Source organism: Mercenaria mercenaria, chromosome 11 (genome assembly GCF_021730395.1).
Source record: "Mercenaria mercenaria strain notata chromosome 11, MADL_Memer_1, whole genome shotgun sequence".
Taxonomy (NCBI): domain Eukaryota; kingdom Metazoa; phylum Mollusca; class Bivalvia; order Venerida; family Veneridae; genus Mercenaria; species Mercenaria mercenaria.
The window spans coordinates 18,455,035-18,482,492 of record NC_069371.1 but is presented as its reverse complement, the minus strand read 5'-3'; the positions used below and the strand labels follow the sequence as shown (position 1 = coordinate 18,482,492).

At 33.4% G+C, this 27,458-nt stretch overlaps 1 protein-coding gene across 3 annotated transcripts; it reads left to right on the top strand.

Annotated features, from left to right (window-relative positions):
- Positions 1-4,708: 4,708 nt before the first annotated feature.
- On the top strand, positions 4,709-26,424 carry LOC123536780 (rac guanine nucleotide exchange factor B-like). 3 transcript variants are annotated; one of them, XM_053518678.1, is made up of 6 exons: positions 4,709-4,870; positions 15,381-15,398; positions 16,256-16,342; positions 16,920-16,978; positions 18,338-18,560; positions 21,851-26,424. In XM_053518678.1, the coding sequence occupies exons 2-6, from the start codon at positions 15,390-15,392 to the stop codon at positions 21,923-21,925; spliced, it is 453 nt and encodes a 150-aa protein (XP_053374653.1). In that variant the 5' UTR covers positions 4,709-4,870; positions 15,381-15,389; the 3' UTR covers positions 21,926-26,424. The 3 variants fall into 3 exon arrangements, with proteins under 3 accessions (XP_053374653.1, XP_053374651.1, XP_053374652.1); XM_053518676.1 differs by having other exon boundaries at positions 4,713-4,870; positions 15,381-15,458; XM_053518677.1 differs by lacking the exon at positions 4,709-4,870 and adding an exon at positions 14,107-14,129 and having other exon boundaries at positions 15,381-15,458.
- Positions 26,425-27,458: the final 1,034 nt, after the last annotated feature.

Here is a 27,458-nt window from a genome sequence, read left to right as displayed (position 1 = left end):
CATGAAAGAATATGTCAGTTTTGCGATTTAAACGATGTCGAAGACGAGTACCACTTCATTTTGAAGTGTAAAGCATATGAGCAGTTAAGAAGTCAGCTTATTAAACGTTATTATTATACCCACCCTAGCATGCTCAAGTTTACGCTATTGTTACAGTCCGAAAACAAGTCCATCTTACTTAATTTATGTAAATTTATTGTAAAAGCAAATAATAGTCGAAATGAACTATCTACTCACCTGTAGATTACCAGTTAGCAAATAGAGTAAATGTATCTTAAGAGAACTTTTATATTTCCTATATGATTAAGCATCTCGCAGAGTTTAAATTGGATAACATATCTCATTTTCGCTTTAATTCTGTTCATTCTCCACTTTGTATGATGAATTAAGGATTAAGTTAATAACTTCTAAATACTTCTTCTTTTTCAGCTCAGCACATTTGTATTGCTTTGATGGAATTATGTCTCTATTTTATATTGCAAAAGTTTTCCATATGTGTTGTCATAATATTAGCCAATTTCATTGTATGCGTGACCTCTAAAATTGTATTATGTAAATCATGTTTAAGGTATAGGTCCATGTTTCAGAGAAAAAAAGTTCGAACGTCATCAAATCATAGAAATAAAGCATTGCTTTACATGAAAATTTAACAGTGTATAAAACATTTATATTATTCTACAAAACCATTGTCAATTTATTCATATATGTATTGAATTCCGGAAAAGGACTGCATGAAGGGGTCACACTTCTGGACAGTTCAACGCCTTTAAAAACTCACCATTGTTTAAAAGCTGTTACATGTCTTCGTTTTGATGCATTTGCAACATCGTGCGAGTGTTTAAACTTTACATAACTAGGTAAAACATCGTTTTTGACAATTGTTTACATTTATTTCTTTACAAATGGCATTCTTATTTAAAGGGGGACAACTCATTTAGAATATTGTAAGTATCCAACTCTGTGGGACAGAACAGTAAAACATGTATTGGACAGATAAATTGTGTCAAGATGCTGTTCATATACTAAAAAAAAATCTGTTGTTTTGTGATATACTGCTAAACCTTAACAATGTACCTGTAGTGTACTCGTTAATAAACTTTCTGTTCTGTTCTGTTCTGTTCCTATAAATACTACATTCAAAAGAAAAGTATGGTTATACGACAAAGGTAACTATGATCAATACAAAACAATACTGCATAATACTACCTGGGACACCATAATAGAAAACATTGACCTTAACAAGGCCACTGAAGACATCACACACGCAATATTAACTGCAGCACAACAATCAATTCCAAATAAAACAGTCACAATAAGACCAAACGACATTCCTTGGCTAAATAACACGATAAGAAAGGCTATTAGGAAGCGCAAGAAATTACACAAAACAGCAAAACGACTTAACACTGAACAAGCTTGGACAATGTTTAAAACAATACGTAACGAGGTTACAAAACTAATACGTATATCAAAACAAAACTACCAAAATAAACTCATTGAACAAGTAAATTCTAACACAATAACAGCGAAACTCTGGTTCAAAACTGCTAAAAAACTAACAAATAAAACAACAGCTCAGACAATTCCAACGCTACAAGACCAAAATACACAAGCATCTACAGACCAAGAAAAGACAGAACTCCTTAACCATTTCCTATGCTCATAATCCACCATAAATGACACTAATGAAATTTTGCCACCATGCCCATCCTCTACTACAGCTATCCTAACGAATATTCTTATTACACCAACAGACGTCTCTGATGCTATATCCCTCATTGATCCATCTAAAGCATGTGGTCCTGATCTCATCAGCCCTAAACTTCTTCGAGAAGGTAAGGCAGAACTTTCTGAACCTCTTTCCAAGTTTTTCAATAAGTTATTGTCGCATGCCTTCTTCCCCTCGTCCTGGAAACTAGCAAACGTTACTCCAGTTTTTAAAAAATCAGATCCCTCAAAACCTTCGAACTATCGACCAATCTCCCTTCTAAGCTGCAAAGGCAAACTTATGGAACGGTGTATTCACAAATATCTCTACAACTATCTCACTCAAAACAATTTTCTTACTTCTCTTCAATCAGGCTTTATCAAAGGTGACTCTACAGTGAACCAACTGGTATATCTTCATAACGACATCTGCAATGCTCTCGATAACGGCAAAGAAGTTCGAGCCGTGTTCTGTGACGTTTCAAAGGCCTTCGACAGGGTGTGGCATCGCGGACTTCTTCATAAGCTATCCTCTCTAGGTATTAAGGGCTTACTTCTGGACTGGATAACCTCATACCTTTCCACGCGTAAGCAGCGAGTTGTGAACGCAAATGCATTTTCCTCTTGGTCGACAATCAACGCTGGTGTCCCGCAAGGATCTATTCTAGGACCTTTGTTATTCCTAACATACATTAACGACATTGTTTCAAACATCGGTTCTAAAATTCGTCTTTTTGCAGATGATACTAGTCTTTATATCATCGTAGATGATCCAGCTTTAGCCAGTACCACTCTGAATACTGATCTTGAAACTATACACTCTTGGTCCAAAGCATGGCTTGTGACATTCAACCCATCAAAAACAGAATCCATGATCTTTTCAAGAAAACACTACAAACCCAATCATCCTCAATTATATATGAACAATATACCAATCACTGAATTGACTGAACACAAACATCTCGGTCTCACCTTTTCCTTGGAATAATGAGATCCCTTAAATTTCTATTAAATCGACAAAGTTTCGAACGAATGTACTTTTCATTTATTCGTCCAATCCTGGAATATTCTGATGTTGTTTGGGACAACTGTACAGAAGCTCTTAAGAATGAAATCGAGGCCGTCCAGAACGAGGCTGCACGTATAGTCACCGGTGCCACTAAACTCTGTAACATCCGGAAACTCTTATTCGATCTCGGTTGGGAACCTCTGACAGAACGACGAAAAAAACATCGCCTTGTTTTGTTCTATAAAATTGTCAATGGTCTATCACCCGCCTACCTGTCTTCACTAATTCCTGAAAACCAACATAATATCAATACTAGATTTAATCAAAGAAACATCAGAAATATCCTTTGCCAGTCACAATCATACAAACCTTCCTTTCTTCCTAAGACAATAAACGACTGGAACTTACTTCCTCAACATATCAAATCATTTCCTTCAGTCAATGCCTTCAAATCAAATCTGAATAAAAACCTACCGAAATCAAATCCTTTAATTAATGCTGGATCCAGAAAAGGCCAAATTCTTCATGCTCGATTACGTCTAGGTTGTAGCTCCCTTAACTATGACCTCAACCGCCGAGGAATCACAAACACCGCTCGATGTGATTGTGGTGAGATAGAAACTGTCGACCATTATCTGCTCCATTGTCGAAAATACCAAAATCTTCGAACTGACATATTTTCCAACCTCCAATGCACTCTAACTCTTAACAATCTACTGTATGGTGATGAACATCTATCTTATCAACATAATATTTCCCTGTTCACTGACGTTCAACGATTTATCATCTCAACAAATAGATTCAGTACATAAGCTGCGACAATCAACATCTCCCCTCTCCCACCCCCAAACGACAACGAGAGACAATAGCATAAAAATGCTCGTTAATTCTTCAATCATCATTAAAACACACACACACACACACACACACACACACACACACACACAAACAAACAAACAAACAAAAAACACAAAAAGACCTACCCCAAAAAAACACACACACAAAAACTTTGCATTATGCATTTATTTTTCACATTCATATTCCGATTAACACAACATGATACACATACTTACACAGCCTAGTTACTATTCTTCATTTAACCTCTGTTTTTCTTATGGGGCGGAATTCATATAAGTTTTAAGTAGCTTGTTTTCCAATCCATTTGATTGAAAATTTGTTTGTTTGTACTATTTTGATTGATGTATGTCTTTTTATCAAACTTTGTTAGTTTAAATATAGTACTCATGTTTGTATATACAATTTGTGGAAATAAATACAGTTTTAAACTTAAGTGTACTACATGAATATACATTTTTTAGTATGATAAATATAAACATTTTTATTCGTATACAATACTCGTACAATTTTGAAGCAATGGTATGTGTAAACGTGTAACAAGAATTTATCATTAGGTTCAACACATCGACCGAATGAGTTTTGGTGTTGTTTATTTAAATTCTAAATTTGAGTGATTTAAGTCTATAATTGCTATCAAACAATTTGGCGGGAAACGTAATCCTCCACTCTTCTTGGAATAAATGTAGGTACACGTACATCTCCAGTTGATATAAGACGTTGTTTTTCTTTTCCTTCGATCTTTTGAATTTCCTTACATTTACAGTATTAAGGTTTCTGTCTGTTTACATTATTCGAACGCAGTTATCAAGAGCCTTTTTTCTTATTATGTTTTACAATGACACTGCAACTTTTGTCCATATTACCAAGTAATGAGATCCAAGCAACATAAAAGGCAAAAAAAACTTACCTTGCGGCATTCATTTCGTTATATACATTTAAAAGTAGTTTTATCCGACCATATTTCATAGTATTGTAGACACTTTTTGCATTTAGTAGTGTTTAGGTTATGCAAATGTATCTCATAACATTTTAATACATTAAACATTTTTTGACCGCTAAACTTGAATCAGTATTATATCTGGTAAATCTTTTGAAGATTTCTAAAATTGCACCATAAAAGAATATCAAATTATGTTTACCTGTCATCCACTTTTTGTAATAAATGTTTTGTAGATATAGGTCTACATTTGGGCACGGTAAGCATTTACAGTGGAATAAAAGTGCGCGTCTACAAAGGATATTATTTGTGAAATATTTACTAAACTGTAGGACTAGGAATACCTAAATCTGCATCAGGCAAGTACAGATATTTTGACCGTCTCCCAGAGTTTCAGATATGCATATGCAACAGAATTGTTTTATCAGTTACTGAACTAGCTAACAAATTACACTAAAAAGTGGAACATCTTAATTGAACGACTGAAACGTCGAGATCTGATATTTCTTCAAACATGTCCTCGTAAGTAAGAGTCCGAAATAGATGCGTTAATCACACAGCAAAATATATGACATAAGACAGAAGAAAATATCAGTATTATATAGCTAACATACGAAATATTAATTTATGTAATATCGACTGAAATTATTCAATATTCTATACACGTTGGGATTTAAAAAAAAATTTTGTTTGGATGAACATCGGCAGGTTTATATCATCAATTCAAAAAGTGACTTGTATGTTTGAGGACATTTGAAGATCTTTGAAAATATTCATTACTACTCGTATCTCTTTGTTCTTTTTACTAAATAAAATGTCATTGCTCAATACTCAATTAAGGTAAATTTATATGATTTGATATGAATGGGAAAAGCTAGATTATAAATGAAAAATTAATCAGAAAGTAAAACAAGACTTAATTTCTTCAGTTTTCTATCTATTTACGATATACTTAAGTTACCAATTTGTTTACCTTAAGATGCGGCATTGCTTAAGGTATCTCGTATCTTACGAGAAGACTGAGTTAATCAAAAAATCCCTACGAGCAAGAAAAGGTTACCTTATGTCTACCTTATGACTTAATGGACCTTTGAATTAGTCACCCGAGAAACCGTAAGTGGATAAATCTGCCAGTCAATAACAGTATTTATAAATCTGTACAAATAACAGTACTATAAACTAGCACAGAATATATAGAGGATATTACATGAGTGTCTTTTCATATTGAATTTATTAAACGAGTTGGATAAAATGATAAAATGCGAGGCTCTGCCGAGCATTTTATCAATTTTATTCAGCGAGTTTAATAAATTCAATGTGGAAAGTCACAAATATAATATTCTATTTATCACATGTTAGCCTTTCCTGTCGAAACCTCAAAAATTCTACTTTCTTTTACTATATATACAAGTCAATTTGACCAACGTCTCCGATACTATAAACGACGTCGACGTCAAAGCTTTATTACACTAGTTTATCTTGCCTCCTACAAGTTTCTTGCATTTCTATTGGTCAATAGACGTCACGTGGAGACAGGATATATTCCATATCCTGCTAGTATATTTCAGATATGAATTTTGATTAAAACGAAATGGCTGCCACACTGCTGGCTTAATTGAATCAAGCCAGAATATTTGTTAGCTCCAGTGATAGTATCGTTTCCGAGAGTAAATTTACGGTTTTCTTGCCGATTTCATTCTACTTAAAGAGAATTCCTATAGTTTTTTTCCTTTCATAGAATTTTTTTAAATTCACATATATGATAGCAAAATTTTTGCTGAAAACAATGAACAAATAAAAACAATAGGTCACAAGGCTTGTTTTTGTGAAAAATTGTTTTGAACACACCCACTGTTGCTGAAACTGCCAGCGATTTTTCAACATTTTCATAATTTTCTGCCTTTTTATAAATACCAACCAAAATATATATCAAGACAGCACAATAAGGTTTTTTTCTTTTTACAGATTTTATTATAGACTTATTTGATATCATAATCATATTTGTAATACTCTATCCTTACAATAATGGGTACAAATAAAAAAAAATATTGTTTCATATTTACTTTTGTGAACTTTTTTCAGTGAAAAATACTCATAGTGAAGAATTTTTTTTTTAAATTTTGAAAAAACTCTTTCATAGAAATTTTTCCTGTTTTTCTTGTGTATAGATAATTGTATTCTGAGCATAAAAATGGCTAAAAATGTATGGGTCACCAGGCTAAATTTTATGTTAAGACCGCTAGAATACAACACCTGTTCGGACGGAAAATGGCGCGAACCTGGCCAAACTGATTACATGAAGTCTGCTAGAAGTTAAAAAAAAAGTTTTAAAATTCGTAATTCTTTCTATAATTGAATACTAAATAATCTGAAAGGTGATATTGTCTTATCAGTACTAAGTCAATTATCTTACATTATATGAACAACACTGTCTTTGTACTAAAATGCGATGTGAAAACACAACCATAAAAATAGCAAGATACTTGTCAGGCATGATACTTGTCAATACAACATAAACCAGTATCAACATTTGATTACTGATAAAACTTATTAAAAATGTTATTTCATTCAAGATTCGTCATATTTAAGACTGTCTGTAACATGTTTCAACAAATGTTGACTTCAGTTCAGTTTTCCATAGAAAGTGTCGGCTGCGCAGAAAGATGCGCATAGAAAACTAGTATATCCCCTATCCTGTCACCAACAAGCAGTGTAACTAATAGTATTATCAATTTTATTTCATGGCTTTATTACACTCCCGCGACGTCAAACATGTGATAAATACATTTTCCATATGTCATAGAATCGGTAAGTAGATAAAATCCGTCTGTCAATAGCAGAATTTATAAATCTATACAAATAACAGTACTATAAACTAGCAAAGAATATATGCATTTCCGTATGTCATAGAATCGGTAAGTAGATAAAATCCGTTTGTCAATAATTATAGGTTATTAACTTTGATAGTGGATATATGCATGAGTTCTGCAGCGGTAATATTGCGCGACTTTAGGAGCGCAATATTATCCGCGGAAGAACGAGTGCATAGATACACATACAAAGTTGATAACCTTTTTATTACATATCCACTATCAAATGATAAATTCATATCTAAATTTATTATTCTGCAACGATAGACAGGAAAACTACGAAAATAATTTCTCCGAAAATGCAATAAAGAAATCAAACTGACGCGCATTAATAAATTCCGTAAAAATGACTTCAACTTGTTGTCGCAACTTGAGCGTGAACGCCAATGACGTCACGCGATTCTTTTCATTACAACGTTAATAAAACATTCCACGTCCGATAAGAAAGCGTTCCACGTCGTGATATGGAAAATATTGCACGATCGCGGTCCATTGAAACCCAATGTAAAATATTTTTAGGTATGTAATAACAGTATTTATAAATCTATACAAAGAACAGTACTAGATCTATATACTAGTTCAGAATATATACGTTTTACATAAGTCACCGAATCGGTAAGTAGATAAAATCCGTCTTTACAAATCTATACAAATAGAGGATATTTGTTTGTTTTGAGTGAATATGGAATATATCTCACTGAGAAGTGAGAAGATTTCAAATATTTTCACGAGCGCGTAGCGCGAGTGAAAATGTGAAAATTTTCTCACTTCGAGGTGAGATATATTCTATATTCACGAAAAACAATCAAATTTTCTTTTTATTTTATGCTCAATTACGTTGAGATGTGCATTTTGCAATTGTTTTAATCTCAGCGCGGGAAACAGACGCGCGTAAACAGACATGACGTCAGACGTGCTGTGACGTTATAAAGACGCATGCAACATAAAGTTCCATTTTGTTTTATTTCTTGCTGCATAACGGTATGAAATTCTCTTTAAGTGAGATAATTTGAATCGAGAAATATACTATAAAGAACAAAGTGCGGCTACAATTTTCATCCTGTTTTAAGCAAATAATTTAAAATTCATACACAATGTAATGAGGGGGCGGAGCTATATCTCTCACAGTGTGAAAATATAGATTTTATATTTTCACAGTGTGAGTGATGAAATATAAAAATATTTAACTGATAGAATACAGTATTTCATTAGTTTGCATAAAATAAATAACAGTACTATATACTAGTACAGAATATATACGTTTTCCGCAAATCACAGAATCCGTAAGTGGACAAAATCTGTCAGTCAGAAACAGTATTTATAAATCATAACAAATAGCAGTACTATATATTAGTACTTTTAATTTTTACAGTTAAATCATTCTACTTATTCTCCAACATTGTTGTTATTCATTTCGCTTAACTTTGTTCTCTTCCAATTACATTTTGTCATTTTTATAAGAATACAATGCAATCTATAATATAAAATTTTCCTTTAAATATACCTTCGGGGACGGACCGAATTACTAATGTTATATGAACTTGTGGTCCAACCCTTTTACCTTTCTTAGAATGTTTTGTATATTTTCTGTATATGTACATTGTATACGTTGTCATAAAAAGGAAGGAATAAAATATGTTTAAATCAAATATATTAGTACAGAATATTTACATTTTCCGGAAGTCACAGAATCCATAAGTAGATAAATCATTATTAGAGAGTTTGAGATTTCAACATTCGCCTTCCCCTTCAACATCTCTTGCGAAGTTAACGTATGAAGTTGAAGTTTGATTAAAATTCCTTGAGATTTCAAACTTTAGAATGAACCTTACTTCATTTCATTCGCCCTTTCAATTTATCCGTAATTATAATCGTTTTTTTTTTCGTGCATTATAAAAATGATAATCATATCAATTTATTTTATTGTTGATGGTGTTCTTGAAAGATGATGCATTTAATATTTTTCAAACAAAAACATGAAACACCAACTATTACGAATGCATTTGTCGAAATACTTTGAAATTATGTTAAATATATGCGATAAAGCAAACACAAAAGGCATGACCATAAAATATAAAGGACAGATTCATCCGTCATGCTGTAGACTAGTATTTCATAGTTTTTCTTGAGTTTTTTTTTCCCACTTTGAACTGGTACTTCGTACATCGAATTCCTTAAAAGACGCGTTTTACTTGTAGACACTCATAAACAATGTACCTGATGAAAGTTTAACCTTTTAAAAAATAATTATTTTGATAACATGAGCCAATATACACAAGTTATGAATACATTTAACAAGTGAATTGAAACAAATGTAAGATACTCTCGTGATATCATACGTTTTGGCATCATGACACTCTGCATGACTCTGTATAATGTCAAACTCTCAGACAGCGCAATATAATCGTGCCAAGTCACCATGTGTCTAGCGAAACAGTCACAAAATAACGTGTGGGCATATACATGTATTTGTTTGAATATACTATTTTATAAGTAAAGCATGTGCAGATCCAGGAATTTCGGTTAGGGGGACACCAGCTTTAAAGAGGGTGTCACCCATTTCAAGAGGGGATGGGGAGCGGGGGTCACACCGAGTTTCAAGGCCGATTTGTTTTGTAAAATGTAAGAATCAAAGTGGGTGGGGGGGGGGGGGGGGGGGTGAACCGTAATGCCCCTCTGCCAGGCTCTGGGTCCGTGCATGTAAAGAATGGAGTTATCCAATAGCGCTAACAGCAAACTTCTCGCATCATGATATCATAGATCTGAAATTGTCTGATACTTCAGAATTTTCCATCTTACCAGTACCATTTTATGTTTATAATTAAAACGCAACTATCGTATAAAGTGTCAGACAGAAACGGATTGCTTTTATCTGGAAGTGAAAATAAAATGTTCCACCAAATGATAATCGCGAGTAATTATTTTATTTTTCAAGTAAAATGACTGTCCTGTCATGTGCCTCCATCCAGATTTCAGTCTTTGATGCCGACTATGTGGACAGAGTAGATAAAAAAAAGACTGAAGTTTTGACTTTCGTGATATCACAACTTCGGACGTTCAAAACTTCACTCCATACGACAAAAAGGCCCATCTAGTATTTCGATACCGCTTAGGGATACAATTATGCCGTAGAAGAGAAGAGAACAAAAACGCAATGCTTCTCAAAATCAGTTGATAACTTCATACTTCCAGGTTCAATTCAATGTGTTTAGTTAAAATTATTAGCCATACAAAACTTCATTATTCTAATACTTATTGATAGTGTTTCGCATCAAATTTGGTCTAATTATACATATGGGTAATCGAATAACTTAATAAGCAGAAATCCTGAAACAAAGCTTTTTTATTTCACATAGTAATAAAGAGAAGTCTTAGGTTGAAAGTTTGATATTACATGGAAAACGTTAGTAGCAACGTCTGATATAAATAAAATACACGCATATCGGTGACGTGGTGCCCCAAATATATATGAGAGACGTTGAAGAGGAAGGCGAAGGTTGAAATCTCAAACTCTATTATTTTTAGAAATACATTTAACTGTAAATAGTATCCAGAAGTTTTTGACATTTCATAAAACGATATCATCGTCAGATAGTAGTTAAAATTTATTTATAACTATCAGCCAGTACCGGAGCAGCGTACCACCAAAGAACGTTAACAATCTTCACCCCTCTAAAGACTGATATAAAACATTAACACATGCACAAGTTATTTAAGAAATAATAAGTTCCATATCGTTGTTTATCGTAGAAAACCCCGTGTTTTGAGTTCTTATGTGTAAGAATATTTCGATTCTAATATGACATACTAGTACCAGCAGTGTTAGAAATCAAAGCCTTGAGATGTTTGGTGGTTGCGGGTTTTGCTATAATTATTTTCATTTAAAATGCAAATCTATAAATATACATGTATAAGAAACAAATACTAATGTGCCTCATATCTAAGATAAACTCTGCCTGACCTTACATGAACAGCTGGAAGTCGGAGATGTAACTATGGGCTGGAATACCTAATACAGATCTTACATAATCTAAATGGCCAGTGTGAATGGATAGAGGATGAATAAGAACTACTTGATCATTGATAATTCATCCGCATTGTCCATGAATGGGACTACTTTGTGTAACACATGAACAGCCTTCCTTTGGATGTGATTTGGAATCAAATAAAGATACTACATGATTGTCAGAAATACACATAACTTTGGTAGCGGGATAAATCCCGCAACCAAAAATGGTAACTACTTGTTACGACGGTGCTACGCACCTGGCTTGGATGACGTCACTGCAAGCGCATAGGTCGCAAAATAACAGTTGACTGATGTTCTTCTCTGTGTATATAGGTTATTTGCTGGTCGTGTTGATCTAGTTGTTTTGTGTCATCATCATTTTAGAAGCTTTAAGCTACCACTTTAGTATCAATTAAAAGTTTATATAACGTTTATGAGCTTTCACTGCTATTTCATATTTTATACTTGTGGCATTTTATAGTTCCACTGGCACCAGACCAGAAAGAAAATGCCTCTGTACATGTTATACCCTACCCCTAGGTATTCTATAAGAACCATGGTCATGAACGGGAAAATATATTTACCTATTTCAATCGCGCATTACGTATCTAAAACGCGCAGTTCGGTAAATGTGTACTGTAGATATTGAACAAGCAGTAATTTGTCTTCGATTGTGAACCGGTCATATTTTTTCAATATTTCTTATATGATAGAAACAACGCGTTGTTTATAGTTTTTTTTTTCAATACACACAAAAAACTTCGTTGAACTTCTCTAGTGAAGTTCCGGTCTAGATTACAGACACACCCTGATTGGCTGATGTGAAAATGTCAGTCGTGGTTTAACTACACGCGTTCGCTAATATGTGTATGTGCAGCATAAATGTGCAATATGAATTTATTCAACAGTACAGATGTAGACCAATGTATGACTTCAAATTCAAAATCATATATAAGATGAATTTCATTCATCATTTCGAGTTTTATTGTTAAACTGTGAATATTTTGCATTCTGTTTTTGTTTGTTTACATTTCGCCTAACATGTGCACACTGCTGTGACCTCTAGACCGGATGTTCATTAGGGGAGTTCACGCATGTTTTTCTGTATCGTTAACAAAAGCATAAAATATGTGGAGTATTTCTGCAATATAAAATATTGAGACAATGTGACTGGTTGCACGATGGAGGATAAAAATTATCCCTTGTTCAATATGCTGGGTACCCATTCGCCAAACTGCACGTTTTAGGTGAGAAAGGTGGGGGGGGGGGGGGGGGGGTCCCAGTTAGGTGTCTGCGCAAAATGTTTTTTGATTTTATTTATATTTTGTGGTAATATACCTACATGTATTAAGTTTCATTAACAAGTGTTACTGTTACCAGTTTTGACTTACTTTTATAGATATTCACATTTAAAGTGGGTGGGGTAATCTGACATGTGACCAGCCAGGAACACAATTTCTGTTATTTTTTTTAAAATGGTTCAAACTTTTTACCTGAAACTTTCATGATAAAATAATTAAGCAATGGACATTCACACAACATGTTGCATTTTAAATTGTACTGAATGCTTTTTTCATCACAGAGCCACAAAGTGGTCTAATCAAATTTACTGATTTTCAATGGACGAACTTTACCAAAAAGCTAAAACATTTTTCATTAGTTGAGATATTAAGGTGTTATTTTCAGCAGATATTGGAAACTAAACAAACATTAAAATGACAGTATATCAGTACACTCTGATTAATATTGGAAGAATGGTACACTCTCAAACTGGGAAAAAGTGGGTGGGGTAAATAAATATTCGAAACAACACTACAAAAATTGTGCAGTTGTTAAGCAATGGCCTCAGATTGTCTATTACTATCTTAATTTTATTAAATACCACATTGATTGATAAATTTTAACAAAAAAATTCCCACTTTATACATGTGTGTCATGGAAAAAGCATGGACCTTGAACATGACATGTAGACAAACCAAATTAACCCTGAAAGCTCAAAGTATTTAACAAAAGGTTTTGCCTGAGGCAGTATATTTTGAGGAAAGCTATTGTTCAAATTAACATTAAATTTTCTGCATTGATTTTTCCATGGCACACATGTATAAAGTCTTATTAAAGAGAAACATTTTTTGTTAAAATTTATCAACCAAGTCTGTATTTAATAAAACTAGAATGTGTCTGTAGGACACAGGGTGTGCATTTTTTTTTACTATTTCAGGGACCATAACTCTGGAAATAGGGGGCAGACCCAGATAAAAAACAGTAGGTGCGCAAGTTCATATCATGATAAACACTCGTCAATTTATATCAAATACTTTTTGGGCTAGGCATGTCACAAGGTGAAAATGTGCATTTTGACTATTTCAGGGGCCATAACTCTAGAAATAGGATGCGGACCCAGATCAAAAATAGGAGATGCGCAAATTCATATCATGATTAAGACTAAGGCAAGGTTTCATGAATCTATATCAAGTACTTTTTGAGCTAGGCGTGTCACAAGTTGAAAATATGCATTTTTTACCATTTCAGGGGCCGTAACTCTAGAAATAGAGGGCGGAGCCAGACAAAAAATAGGAGGTGTGCAAGTTCATATCATTATAAAGACTCATGCAAGATTCCATCAATTTATATCAAATACTTTTTGAGCTAGGCGTGTCACAAGGTGAAAATGTGCATTTTTTACTATTTCAGGGGCAGTAACTCGAAAATTAGGGGGCGGAGCCAGACGAAAAATAGAAGGTGCGCAAATTCATATCCTGATAAAGATTCTTGCAAGGTTTCATCAATTTATATCAAATACTTTTTGAGCTAGGCGCGTCACGAACTTCGGACGGACGCACGGACAGATGGACGGACGGACGCACGAACAAGAGCAAATCTGTATGCCCCCACCACTCATGGGGGCACAATTACGATAGTAATAGACAATCTGAGGCCATTTCGTAACAACTGCACAATTTTTGTAGTGTTGCTTCGAATATTTATTTACCCCACCCACTTTTACCCAGTTTGAGAGTGTACCACTCTTCCAATATTAATCAGAGTATACTGATATACTGTCATTTTTATGTTTATTTAGTTTACAATATCTGCTGAAAATAACACCTTAATATCTCAACTAATGAAAAATGTTTTAGCTTTTGGGTGAAGTTCGTCCATTGAAAATCAGTAAATTTGATTAGACCACTTTGTGGCTCTGTGCTGAAAAAAGTATTCAGTACAATTTAAAATGCAACATGTTGTGTGAATGCCCATTGCATAGTTATTTTATCGTGAAAGTTTCAGGTAAAAAGTTAAAACCATTTTCAAAAAAATAACAGAAATTGTGTTCCTGGCTGGTCACATGTCAGATTACCCCACCCACTTTAAATGTGAATATCTATAAAAGTAAATCAAAACTGGTAACAGTAACACTTGTTAATGAAACTTAATACATGTAGGTATATTACCACAAAATATAAACAAAATTAAAAAATATTTTGCGCAGACACCTAACAGGGACCCCGTCTATACGATTGAAATGGATAAGTGCACTTTCCCGTTCACGACCATGGTTCTTATAGAATATCTAAGGGTTGGGTATAACATGTACAGAGGCATTTTCTTTCTGGTCTGGTGCCAGTGCATAGTTCCGGCCATTTCTGTAATAATGTCTGATTTAAGTCTTTGCCATCCCGTACCTTATACCGTAAAATACACGCCTACGTATAGCTTACAGTATGTCGCGAGATGCACAAACAGCTGTTCAGAAATACTGTCGAAAATAATTTGCCACGAGAAAAGAATGTATCAAACATGTATCTCTTTTCGTAATTCTCATTTCCGTACCAAAAATTCATACTTCTTATTGACAAGGAAAGTTAAATTCATTTCATCTGATTTAATTTGATTTGTTTTGCTGCAGTTTAATACAAAAAAGATAAGTTATTGGTTTTCGTTGAATTATTTGTATACCAAAAATAAAAATAAAACGTAATTTGTTTTCTTCAGAAAATCGCAATGGAAAAGGTACGCATCGTTACCATAGTTACAATGAGTCTGGTTGTTATGGCAACATGTCGATTTGAGGTACTTTCACAAACCTTGCTTTCTAATCTTTTTACGATTTCACTTTAAAAATTAGGTTTATCTTTATATGTAACTTAAGGATATTATTGGATAATTATATAAACTAAATGTATATGTACAAATGCAATCACAGTTGCATGTCTTAAAGTGGATGTCATTTGATAAAAAACTTCCAGTTTTATTAGTGTCATTTCATATTCATATTGTTTTTTGTTTTTGTTTTGTTTTTGTTTCATTTTTCATATTGATGTTGTATTAGACTAGCTCCTAGACTATGATATATCTTTTTACATTTTTATGATTGAATGTAGTGAACTGAGCCAGTCTATATCCTATGTCCAATATCATAATAATTTCAACATCAGTCCTGTATGAAAATCCCTAAAATAGACTGGCTTTTGTCTCTATGAAATTGAATTTATCAAAAAAGGGAAAAATATAAGAATATAGTTATTATCAGTCTAGTGGCTAGTCTAATGTATATTTAAACCACATATTAACAATACTGACTTTTAAATTTGATATAGTCAATAACAGTTTAATAACGGTTTAATGTAGAAACACTTAACAGTACTCACAAAATGTAAAGAAACATTTATTAAGCTTACACATTGATTAAACATGTAAAATAAATATTTACACAAAAACTTTATGAAGTATTATTGTTTTTATATTGGTACTTTAAAAACCAACATCTGTAATATATCATAACCGTTCAATGCACCAATCAGAATAATCCAGCATACATGTATGTTGTAAAACTATTGCTATTGTGTGATTGGTCAATCTGTTTGTAGAGTTATGACATTGAGGAGAAAGCTGGAACAGTGACACAAATCATCCACTGGTTGAATGATATATGCGGAGCAGAGCATGATCAAATTGTAAATTATTTTTTCAGTTTCTATTTGCATAGCGTCGCGAATACAATTTTTACTGATAGATACAATGGGACAAATCACAGCAAGTTCGAAAAACAAAGTTCATGCGAAATAAAAACATTTTCCACTTTTCCAAATAGCATCTTCATTTTACTTAGTATGATTAACTCCGTCCTTACTTTCACCAATTCTAAATTCAATCTTTGATCCTGTATCTGAATTATTCAAGATGCCCTTGATAATTTCTTAATAATGCTTACAACATCAAAATGAATCTTTTAACTTTATTCATAGAAAAAACTCCAAGATTACTTAATCGCGTTTCAAGGTCAATGCAGCAGTGTATGAATTGATACGAAGCCATTGTCTAGGGCATAATTTGTTTTGTTCTGTCACTAATTGCTATCAGTATTTTAATTCATTAACTTCAAATTATCTATTCCAATGTATGTTATATCATCCATGTATCATGTTTTAGAATATTGTTTTCTATATATTATTCAAATATTTATTCCAATATATCTTATATCACCTATAAAACATGTTTTAGTACATTGTTATTTTCTATATATTATATTAGACCGGCACGGACTGGAAAACTTTCAATACACACTTAAAGGACGGTGTTATGTTATGCGTGTAAGTATAAGATTTTAAAGTACTTTGAAATATTGCATTATAATACGTATTTTAGTCGCGAAATTTTGTTAATGCAAATATATATTTGATATCATGAATTTTACCCGACCATTCTTGTAGGAAAAAAATGGTATATTTTTAGAATAAAACTTTAAGATATATTTTATTATTAAATGTGTTACAGAAGTTCCCTCTTCCATATATTTTGCCTTTTGCACTTTTCGGTGGTGTTTTATCAGCTGTTTGAATGTGTATCAAAAGCATCAATGTTCCATGTAAACGAATGATAAAAAACGTTAATTTAGTTTGCATACACTGAACACTTTTTTTTTTGACAAAAAGCTGATAACTCACCTACATATATATACTGAAAGCTACACATTTTTTATTAGATAAAAGTCTATAAATATGAGTACTGCATAGTATTATTGTGGTGTTATTGTTTTAAGTAGTATGTATGCAAACTTTGGAAGGAAACAAATAGTATGTTTAAATTCAGAATTATATTAGGGTTTAAAGTTCAGTATGACTTATGCTAATTGATAAAAAGAAAATTTCAAAACCTCGAGTGTTGCGTTAAAGAAACACAGAATTTTGACAACATGAAAGGTTGTATAGAGGTAATGTTTTTTACTAAGCCTGTAGACTGTTTTTATTTATTTTTTTATGCATATTATGTAGCAAGGTTTTTAAAAAAGTATAAAAACTGAAATGAGCCTGATTTCCTTTGGACACCTGTAGCATCAATGAATGTCATGATAATTTTAGGCACTTTGACACTTCCTCAGAAACAATGTTTATTGCAATGTATTTATTTGCCCGACACCTCTGAACATGATCTGACAAATTCTATGGTATCATTGTCATGAAGCTGAAAAAAAGACTGATCTGTGAACAAATTAACACAGTTTCAAATCAAATTGTCTGAGTTTGCATGAGGAACAATATCAAATAGTTCTTTTCTAGTTTTGAAATTCAAACTAAGACCTGAACTCAAAGGGTGTACACGAGGCACTTCGTAGGTTATTTCAAAACCACTGAAATAAGAATAAACAGTGTTGACAAAATGTCCTTAGAAATTTTTCTTTGTTTTCTTTTTTCCCGCATGTTTGGAGTCTCAGATTTATTAGATCGCCGGATTGAAACGCAAGTATTTCCTACTTATAGTCCCATCATTGGCAATAACTCACTTGAAGGAAAGTAATCGCATTAAACACTTGTCGTACTGATTCACCCAATGTCAGATCAGTTTCTTTTGTATGTTGCTATAAGTGTTTGGTATTTTATCTAGAACAAATTTTACAGTCTAGTGTTAGAAAGAAATACTAATTTCAAACAAGTAAACATTTTGAATTGCAGATTAATAAACAAGTTGCTAGAAGCTGATGGTAAAAGCCTTGTACCGATTCAGAAGGGTGCAAAGTCACCATTTTTTGCAGTGGATAATATCAAGAACTTTAACAAAGGATGTATTGACTATGGTATGGCAGAAGAGCTTACGTTTCAAACAGGTGATTTATTGGATCTTAAAAAAGACAAGTTCATCAATGTATTACATTGCCTCCACAATCTAGGGTTGATTGTAAGTATACGATGTCATTTGAACATTTCGTTTGCACATTATTTTATTGTGATAGTATTGTTGCAAGGGATTATGTCTTCTTCACTTTTATTTAGGGTTTTAATCTTTTTAGTATCAAGTTTTCATTATATAAATTACTTCTTTAATTTTCCTTCAATATTTAGCATGCCATAAAGCTCTGCTTTTCTTGTTCTAATATATAACGCATGAAATGTACACATATATACTGTGTTTTCTTTAGAATTTAAACAAGCTTCCTATAATAAGCCGTTTGCTTGCTTATGATATTTTGTCAAGACAGAAAACGTAAATTAAGTACCGTCTAGTGCAGGACGATTGTACCGATAGGAACCTCTTCATTTAAACATCTGTGTCACACTTTTTGTTTCTGCATGTCGACATAGGATGTTCAACAAATTTCCGTTTAAATTGTTGTACAAAACAGTTCGTAAGAGGATATTTAAGGTGGATTCCAGTTAATTCCAGTTAAGAGCTAAATAATTTATTCAACCTTTGCAAACAAAGAAGAGCTAAAACACATAAATACACTGTGAATACCATGGCCTCATAGCTTCTGCACAATTCAAGCAGACAGAACGTCTTGCACAGCCACCCACCAAATTCATTTAATTAAAGCCCGTTTTCCGCTTTGATGCATTAAGTAAAAACCCTCCTTAGAGTCATATAATGATAATGCAAAACAAATATCGAAAACTATAGATTTCAAGTCATGATATGTAATCGGGTGGAGAGAAAGGTAATCGATATGGTGACTGACCTTTAATCCCGTGGGTGTATTTAGCGTAATTTTAGGTACAATTTAGTTGGTTTTGTATGAGTTCCGGTTTCATCGTATAAAGGTACAATTATCACTGCATGAATTTGGGATTTAATACAAAATTGAATGTAATTTAAACTACATGAAAATGTTGAATGCAATTTTAATGTAAACTAAATTTCAAAATTTACTTTCAATTTACCCTTGTTTAATTTTTCAGGAAATTGAAATTCCTTAATTTCCTATGCATTTAAGTTAGTCTTAAATTATATGACATTTCTGATTTAATTGTAATTTTAGAAACTAAATCTGATGATTTATTTAAATTTAGTGGATCTTCATGCAAGTAAATTTTGAATGCTACTGATCGAATATCACACAATAACTTTAGAAGCAGTAATATAATTTACCAAAATTTCATAAAATACCAAATTTAATGAAATTTTAGGACAATAAATTCGACGATGTATATGAATTTAATAGAACTTCATGCAAGTAAATTTTGAATGTCATTTACTACATTTAACAAAATGCCTGTATAAAAAGAAAGTTAATTGACCCAAATTTCATATAACCCCAAATTTAATGAAATGATAGGGAAATAAATCTGATGATTAATATGAATTTAGACAGTCTTCACACAAGTAAATGTGAAGGTCATTGAATTAAACTTTACGCAATATATCTATATAGTAACATTTAATGCAATCATCGGAAGTGAACGTTGGGGGCGGGGATGCGGATAGTTCAGAATGCTTCACAAGGGCCCGTGGCAAGTTTGAGGTTACCCCATGGATTAATCTCGTCCAAGTCCCTTATGTGTGTTTTAGGATTGCTTTTTCTATATTTACGCATACCGCCCACACGAGGTAGGTTCCCGTAAATTTTGCATACAAAAGTAACAGGTAAACAGGCTTGTGTATTGTGTCATAAAAGATACATAACAAGTATTGTTTTATAAGAAATAAATAACCAGTCAATCCAGTTAGTGCACAGTCTAAATGAATATATATAAAACTGAAATTTATTTCTTCAGGCTCTTGGAGACCCACATCAATTAACATCAGGTCATAATATCATAATAATTAGACATGGTGAGATATTCTTGGTACTGGGTACTTCACTCTTCCTTGTCGCCATCTACCTATATTCCAAGTTGGAAGTTGTCGATATCTTCCTATATTCTAAGTTTGAGGTCAATCCCTTAAATAGTTTTTTAAGTTATGCTCTGTACAAGCAAAGTGGGGACGTATTTCTGTATATATAGCTACTTTAATTCAATAAAATGTTAAAACATTAAAAACATTGTCTTGGCCTAATATATATCACTGTCAATTTCTAACTAAATATTTGTATATCTCATTTTTACGCAAATCATGTATAATTACCATCATGGAAATACAAAAGAATACAGTTATTTTGTCGCGCGTCTTTAAATCTTGCAGTTTACAGCTATCTGACAACAGAAAGGATCAAATCCAGTTAAAACTGGTAATCAGTCAAATGTGTGTGCCTGTTTTACTAACATGCCTGTTTAATCAAGTTATTTTTATACTGCTCGAAATTTATAAAAGTGTCAGGTACCGTGTTGCTTAGCTTATAACCTTTTCTCGTGTTTTAAAAGAGAAAACCTCTAGGCATGTGAAGTTACATAGAAATACCGTTATATGAACAAATAGGAATACATTGTGTCATTATATTAGTCCCGCTTTGAGTCAAGCAGGAAACTTACTTTACATGGTGTTTCTTCGAAATATTTGGCCATCTCCTTATAGCAGACTTTATAGTTTCAAAACAAAATGGTATAAATTTATCTATACGTATCTATTTTCTGTTACGTGAAAACACAAAATCCGTAACATCGTATGTTTTATATGTTTTTACTGAAATGTTAAATATGTTTTAGAGAGATAATCTTTCTATATGAATATGTTAAGTAACAGAAGTTAGAGCTTTATTTTAATGTATTGCTTAAAGCAATACCACGATCGAAAGTGAATTATTAATATACGACTTTAGCTAATGTAAGGGAGACAATCCAATCAGGCGTGGGGAGAGTGCTGCTTCAAGGGAGAGAAAACTCGATATTTCTCATCATAAGCTGGCCATGCATATTTTCTTATCAGTCACTTTTGGAATGATTTGAAAAAGAAAGCATTGTGAGAACCGCGAACCCCTGCGTAGCAGATTAAGGGATGCCCAACGGTTGGGGTTAATCTGGGTCCCTGATACATAATATTATGGGAGTGTCTGGGTTAACGACCAGAGCGGATGGTTAAAAATGACTCACATGGTTCCTGTGCCAGTTTGAGGTTACCCCATTGGTTAATCTCATCCAGTTTACGTTGAATAACACTTTCTAGAATACATATATTATCAGACACGTACTCCTAAAACAAAATTATTAACTGTATTTAAAACAAATTGCATATATAAATTGTAGATAAAACCTACTGAATGTTTAGTCACTTTCTAAATGTACAATTACCTCTACTAATTCATTGTTCTTCAGGCAAACTCGAAGCGAAATCAGCTACGGTACAGTGGGGAAATGTCGAATACAACAGAAATGGATTACTTCGCGTGATTTTGATCAAGTGATCTTCATATTTCCAGTGACATGATCAATATATCGCTCTGTATTTCTGCCCTTTTTGGATCGATTGTCTCGCAATCGATCCAAAGTTAACAATGCAGAAATTTCCTTACTGCAAACCGAACAAAATAGTGCGGAAAGTAGTTCCATGCCATAGAATAGGTCAACCATCAGAATTTAATTATTCTGGGACGACTGTATTTTCAGCTGTCGAACATCCAAAACAAGAAATTCTTAACGTATTTTCCAAGTTTTATTACATACATTTCTGATGTGAATTTCTGACTGCAGTGACAAATTAATGCGCGAAAACTAGGTCACTGACAAACCTACGATGCCAGTTTTGTTTACAGCACAAACGGATCCTTAGATGTTGTTTAAAGGTTACAGCTAACCTAGAAGAGTCTTTTCTGTAGCGATTTTGATCGATACAATTTTAGTGAACTGAAAAAAAGTCCGAGATAGCAAGGAAAACAGCTGTAGTTCGATTCGTCTTTAAAAAGTTACCTCCCTTTGTTTCATTTACGTCCTTTGCATTCATGTCAGAAATACATTTTTCCACGAACAAAAACAGGTTAATATCTCATTCCAACTTTTCAGTCATAATTTTATTGTACAACAGACATGCTGATTTAATATGTAAATGCTCTAGACTCTGCTGTAGTTCGTTAATATCTGTTTATGCAGGATGAAGGCGTAATTTCGCCCCAGTCAGTTCGTCCCCAATTTTAATGTGTTGTAATTTGGTTAGAGATACTACTTAATATACAATTAGTACCATGTACGTATTATGTACTGTAAAGCAAGTGTATAAAGTAATTGCTGGTAAAATTGATGATTTGTTGTTATCACGATTTTGTGTGAATGTGTTATTTATAATTCTGATAATTACAAGTCATGAGCACACTCCATGCCTTATTTACTAAAGCAAAGAGCTATAAAAATAAATAGATCGGCAACTTGAAAGCCATATAGAACAAATCTTGCCAACATCCTGTGACTACTGAATGAGATCTCGTTGTAAGCATCTGTTGATCACTATTAACTGAGTGGACAAACGCTTTGAAATTAGATTAATTTCGGATGTTTGTTTACAATGTTAATGATGTTATTTTATTGTTATTAGTATTTTCTACATGGGGAAGGAATGAACTTATGACTGGAACTGTCTGGCAAATCAACAGTTGATTGTTTGAAAAATAGACTCGATTCGGTTTATTAGGGCCAGGCGCACTGTTTGTTTTATACTTCATGAAGGTAAGCGTCTGTTGATTTGATCACAATTGATCAAGTTGGCAAACGCTTTGAAATAAGATAACGCGCTAACATGCGATGATGCGGAAGTATCTCCAGTGCCATTCTTTGTATTTTATAGTCCTTTGACTGAAGGAAACGTTAATTTTTTCATCAATCAGTTCCGAGACAAATATGAATTTAAGAAATTTTAGCATCTGATCATGGTGTACAAATTGCTAATTATATATTTTATCATTGGAAGTGTCTTGTCATCTGGTAACTGGATGTCTACTACTCACTGAGCCCGAGTTCTAGGCATTCAGTAGTCAAACTAATTTGACGTTGTCCTCAGAAATATTGAGATATTTTTTCATATGGGCAATATATCCCCAATCGCGTCAAACACTCGAAAGACCAAAATAGTTGAAGCGATTTCCAATGAAACTTTCATCGCTGCTGACACTTCACACTCCACTGGTCCAGTGCCTAAATCCGGACACTTTTGGAGGTTTTATGACGATATCTTTGCATTCCGAAACCGCTAGTGCATCACATTTCAAATGTATAATTTTAGGTTCTTTATGTAGTACAACATGCATGTTATATCCAATTTTGAGGTGTATTTTGACCTATGGTAAGGATTTTTGTGTGGACTTATAATTTTTTTTTTAAGATTTACTTCCCTTTGTTGTTACTACAAATAACTTATATTGTAACTTTTTGCAATCTTTTTTTTATTTGGCATAATGTTTGCCTCAATGCAACAGAGTGTCATGTGCAGTTCCCAGTCCTTTTGACAGAGCTGACGAGCTCGACATGTTGCCCGTGGGCATCTAATATAACAGAAATCGGTTAAATTTCTTAAATAAATACTGAGGGTTGTACAGAATTGTAAAGCATGTTGTTACATTTAGTTTTGATCAACTAAGAAAAAGCGTCGTCTGCAACAGGCATAGTACCTCATCGCACCTCAAATAACTGGCGTGCGCTGTATGGCGTCATCTCCTAAGACACACAATGTTTACTTTTGGCGGCGTGGATATTTGAAGGTAATTTTCTCTGGAAATACTTAAATTTACACATTGTTATTGACAACTGGGCATCAAAGTGTTTGTCTGCTTCGATCATGTTCATTCCAGTAAAAAATCACGATCCTAAGCGTTTTGTGACGGTGTCCGAATTATTAAGCACCGTCCGATTTAAGGCACTGGACCAGTATAGGTTTAAATGCCAATTAGTTTCACGGAATTGGCAATAAATTCAAATGCAACTTACATTTATCAAAAGGGGATTGAATTCCTGCTTGATTTATGTAAAAGTTATCAAATAATATTCAAAATTACAAATGTTCTGGTGATTTAAACCTATGTATGTGCTGTACACGATTAACATCTACTGTTACTTCACAAGTGAATTAGGCCTAAAAAATTCTTTGTTTCCGGTAACATGCTAAAAAAAATAGGGTAGGTAATTCGGATTTTTTGTTTTTGTTTTTTATTTGTCATAGAGACTTTTTTGTTAAAAAAATGAAAACAAATAAGAGGGTAATGCCTTAAGAGCATCAGTAAGTTGATTACCAACATCACTGGCCATATTTGAAGCTTAAAAAGTGCAGTTTTGCATCTTTTTAGCTCACCTGTCATATAGTGACAAGGTGAGCTTTTGTGATCACCCTTCGTCCGTCATCAGTCCGTGCGTGCGTGCGTCCGTCCGTCAACAATTTCTTGTCTGCATGATAGTGGTTTCATTTATAATTTTATTTTAACCAAACTTGCACACAACTTGTATCACCATAAGATCACGGTTCCTTTCTTGAACTGGCCAGATCCCATTATGGGTTCTAGAGTTATGGACCCTGAAAGAGCCAAAATTAGCTAATTTGACCTTGTCTGCACAATAGCAACTTAATTTATGATTTGATTTTTACCAAACTGGCACATAACTTGTATCACCATAAGATCTTGGTTCCTTTCTTGAACTGGCCAGGTTCCGTTATGGGTTCCAGAGTTATGGCCCCTGAAAAGGCCAGAATTAGCTATTTTGACCTTGTCTGCACAATAGCAGCGTCATTTATGATTTTATTTTAACCAAACTTGCACACAACTTGTATCACCATAAGATCTCGGTTCCTTTCTTGAACTGGCGAGATTCCGTTATGGGTTCCAGAGTGATGGCCCCTGAAAGGGCCAGAATTAGCTATTTTGACCTTGTCTGCACAATAGCAGCTTCATTTATGATTTGAATTTAATCAAAGAATTATAAAATAAACATATCGGCAACTTGAAAGGCATATAGAGCAAATCTCGCCAACATCCCGTGACAACTGAATGAGATCTCGTTGTAAGCGTCTGTTGATCATGATTGATCAAGTCAGCAAACACTTTGAAATAAGGTTACTTTCGGATCATTTGTTTATCATGATAATAGTGCATTTTTAATGTTATTAGTATTTTCTACACGGGGAAGGAATGAATTTATGATTGAAAGCCTGAGAAATCAACAGTTTTTATTTGAAAAAGGACTCAAATTGGTTTATTACGTGCCGGGCGTACCACCAGTTTTATACTTCTGTAAGCGTCTGTTGATTTGATCATGATTGATCAAGTCTGCAAACGCTTTGCATAAAAAGTGACTAAAAAGGAAATGTAAAAACTATAGTGTAACACTCACACATTTTTATCAGTATGTTTATTTTTTCCAAATTTGAATCACGTGAGTATTATAGCTGCTAAGACAAAAAGTACGTTTAACATAATATTACCTGTTGTGCAAGCTTTGAATTTTCAGTTCAGTTTTGTTAAAATCTACTTCTCAGTTACCATTCAAGATACTGCTGTGATAGGTCATAGGATGGTGAAATATGATTACTGAATGCAAAAGGCAAGTCGTCCATTCCTATATCAAAAGTGAAGTTCACAAATATGGTTTAATGTCAAACTTCGTGTGCATTTATACACTAAAGGTTCCCCTGATATTTACACATAATGTGTACAATCTGTGTTGTTCAGAGACAATCGATCCTACAGTACTTTCAGTGCTTTGATTATACCTTCAGTTACATATTTTTATCAGCTGCACTTTTTTGCAACTACATCAAGATGTAAACAATTTTGTGATGTTCTGTCTAGTATTTTAATTTGTTTCGTTTCCGTAGAAGCTGCTGTTTCTAATTAACCCTTTATACTATCTGTTTTTGTTAACCGACCTTTCATGTTAATTAAATTGCTTACAAAAAAAAAATATTCATTTCATCAGCAGTTTGTTTGTATATCTACTGCTCCTGTAAACTTTACGATTGATTCGCCGATACAATGACGACAATGACGTGTAAAGCCTTTACGTTACACGTCTGACAAAATACTCAAATCAAATTGAGTTCCTGTATATCCACGTATACAGTCTGAAACTAATTTGAGTAAGGAATTTTTGATAAAATTTACTAACATCGCATACAAAATTAGTTTAAATAACAATAACAGACAAGTGTGATAATGTAGCACACCCTACACAGTCTTCGGTATAAGTGTGATAATATAGCACACCCTTTACAGTCTTCAGTATAAGTGTGATAATGTAGCACACCCTACACAGTTTTCAGTATAAGTGTGATAATGTAGCACACCCTACACAGTTTTCAGTATAAGTGTGATAATGTAGCACACCCTACACAGTCTTCGGTATAAGTGTGAATATATAGCACACCTTTTACAGTCTTCAGTATAAGTGTGATTATGTAGCACACCCTACACAGTCTTCGGTATAAGTGTGATAATATAGCACACCCTTTACAGTCTTCAGTATAAGTGTGATAATGTAGCACACCCTATACAGTCTTCAGTATAAATGTGATAATGTAGCACACCCTATACAGTCTTCAGTATAAATGTGATAATGTAGCACACCCTATACAGTCTTCAGTATAAGTGTGATAATGTAGCACACCCTATACAGTCTTCAGTATAAGTGTGATAATGTAGCACACCCTATACAGTCTTCAGTATAAGTGTGATAATGTAGCACACCCTATACAGTCTTCAGTATAAGTGTGATAATGTAGCACACCCTATACAGTCTTCAGTATAAATGTGATAATGTAGCACACCCTATACAGTTATCAGTATAAGTGTGATAATGTAGCACACCCTATACAGTCTTCAGTATAAGTGTGACAATGTAGCACACCCTATACAGTCTTCAGTATAAGTGTGATAATGTAGCACACCCTATACAGTCTTCAGTATAAGTGTGATAATGTAGCACACCCTATACAGTCTTCAGTATAAATGTG

Excerpts from the sequence above, each read along its gene's own strand:
- LOC123536780 (XM_053518676.1), top strand. The coding sequence starts at position 15,390 with ATGGAAAAGGTACGCATCGTTACCATAGTTACAATGAGTCTGGTTGTT. Across the intron at positions 16,343-16,919 it reads GAGCAGAGCATGATCAAATT|ACCGGCACGGACTGGAAAAC; the intron begins GTAAATTATTTT and ends ATATTATATTAG. Across the intron at positions 16,979-18,337 it reads GACGGTGTTATGTTATGCGT|ATTAATAAACAAGTTGCTAG; the intron begins GTAAGTATAAGA and ends TTTGAATTGCAG.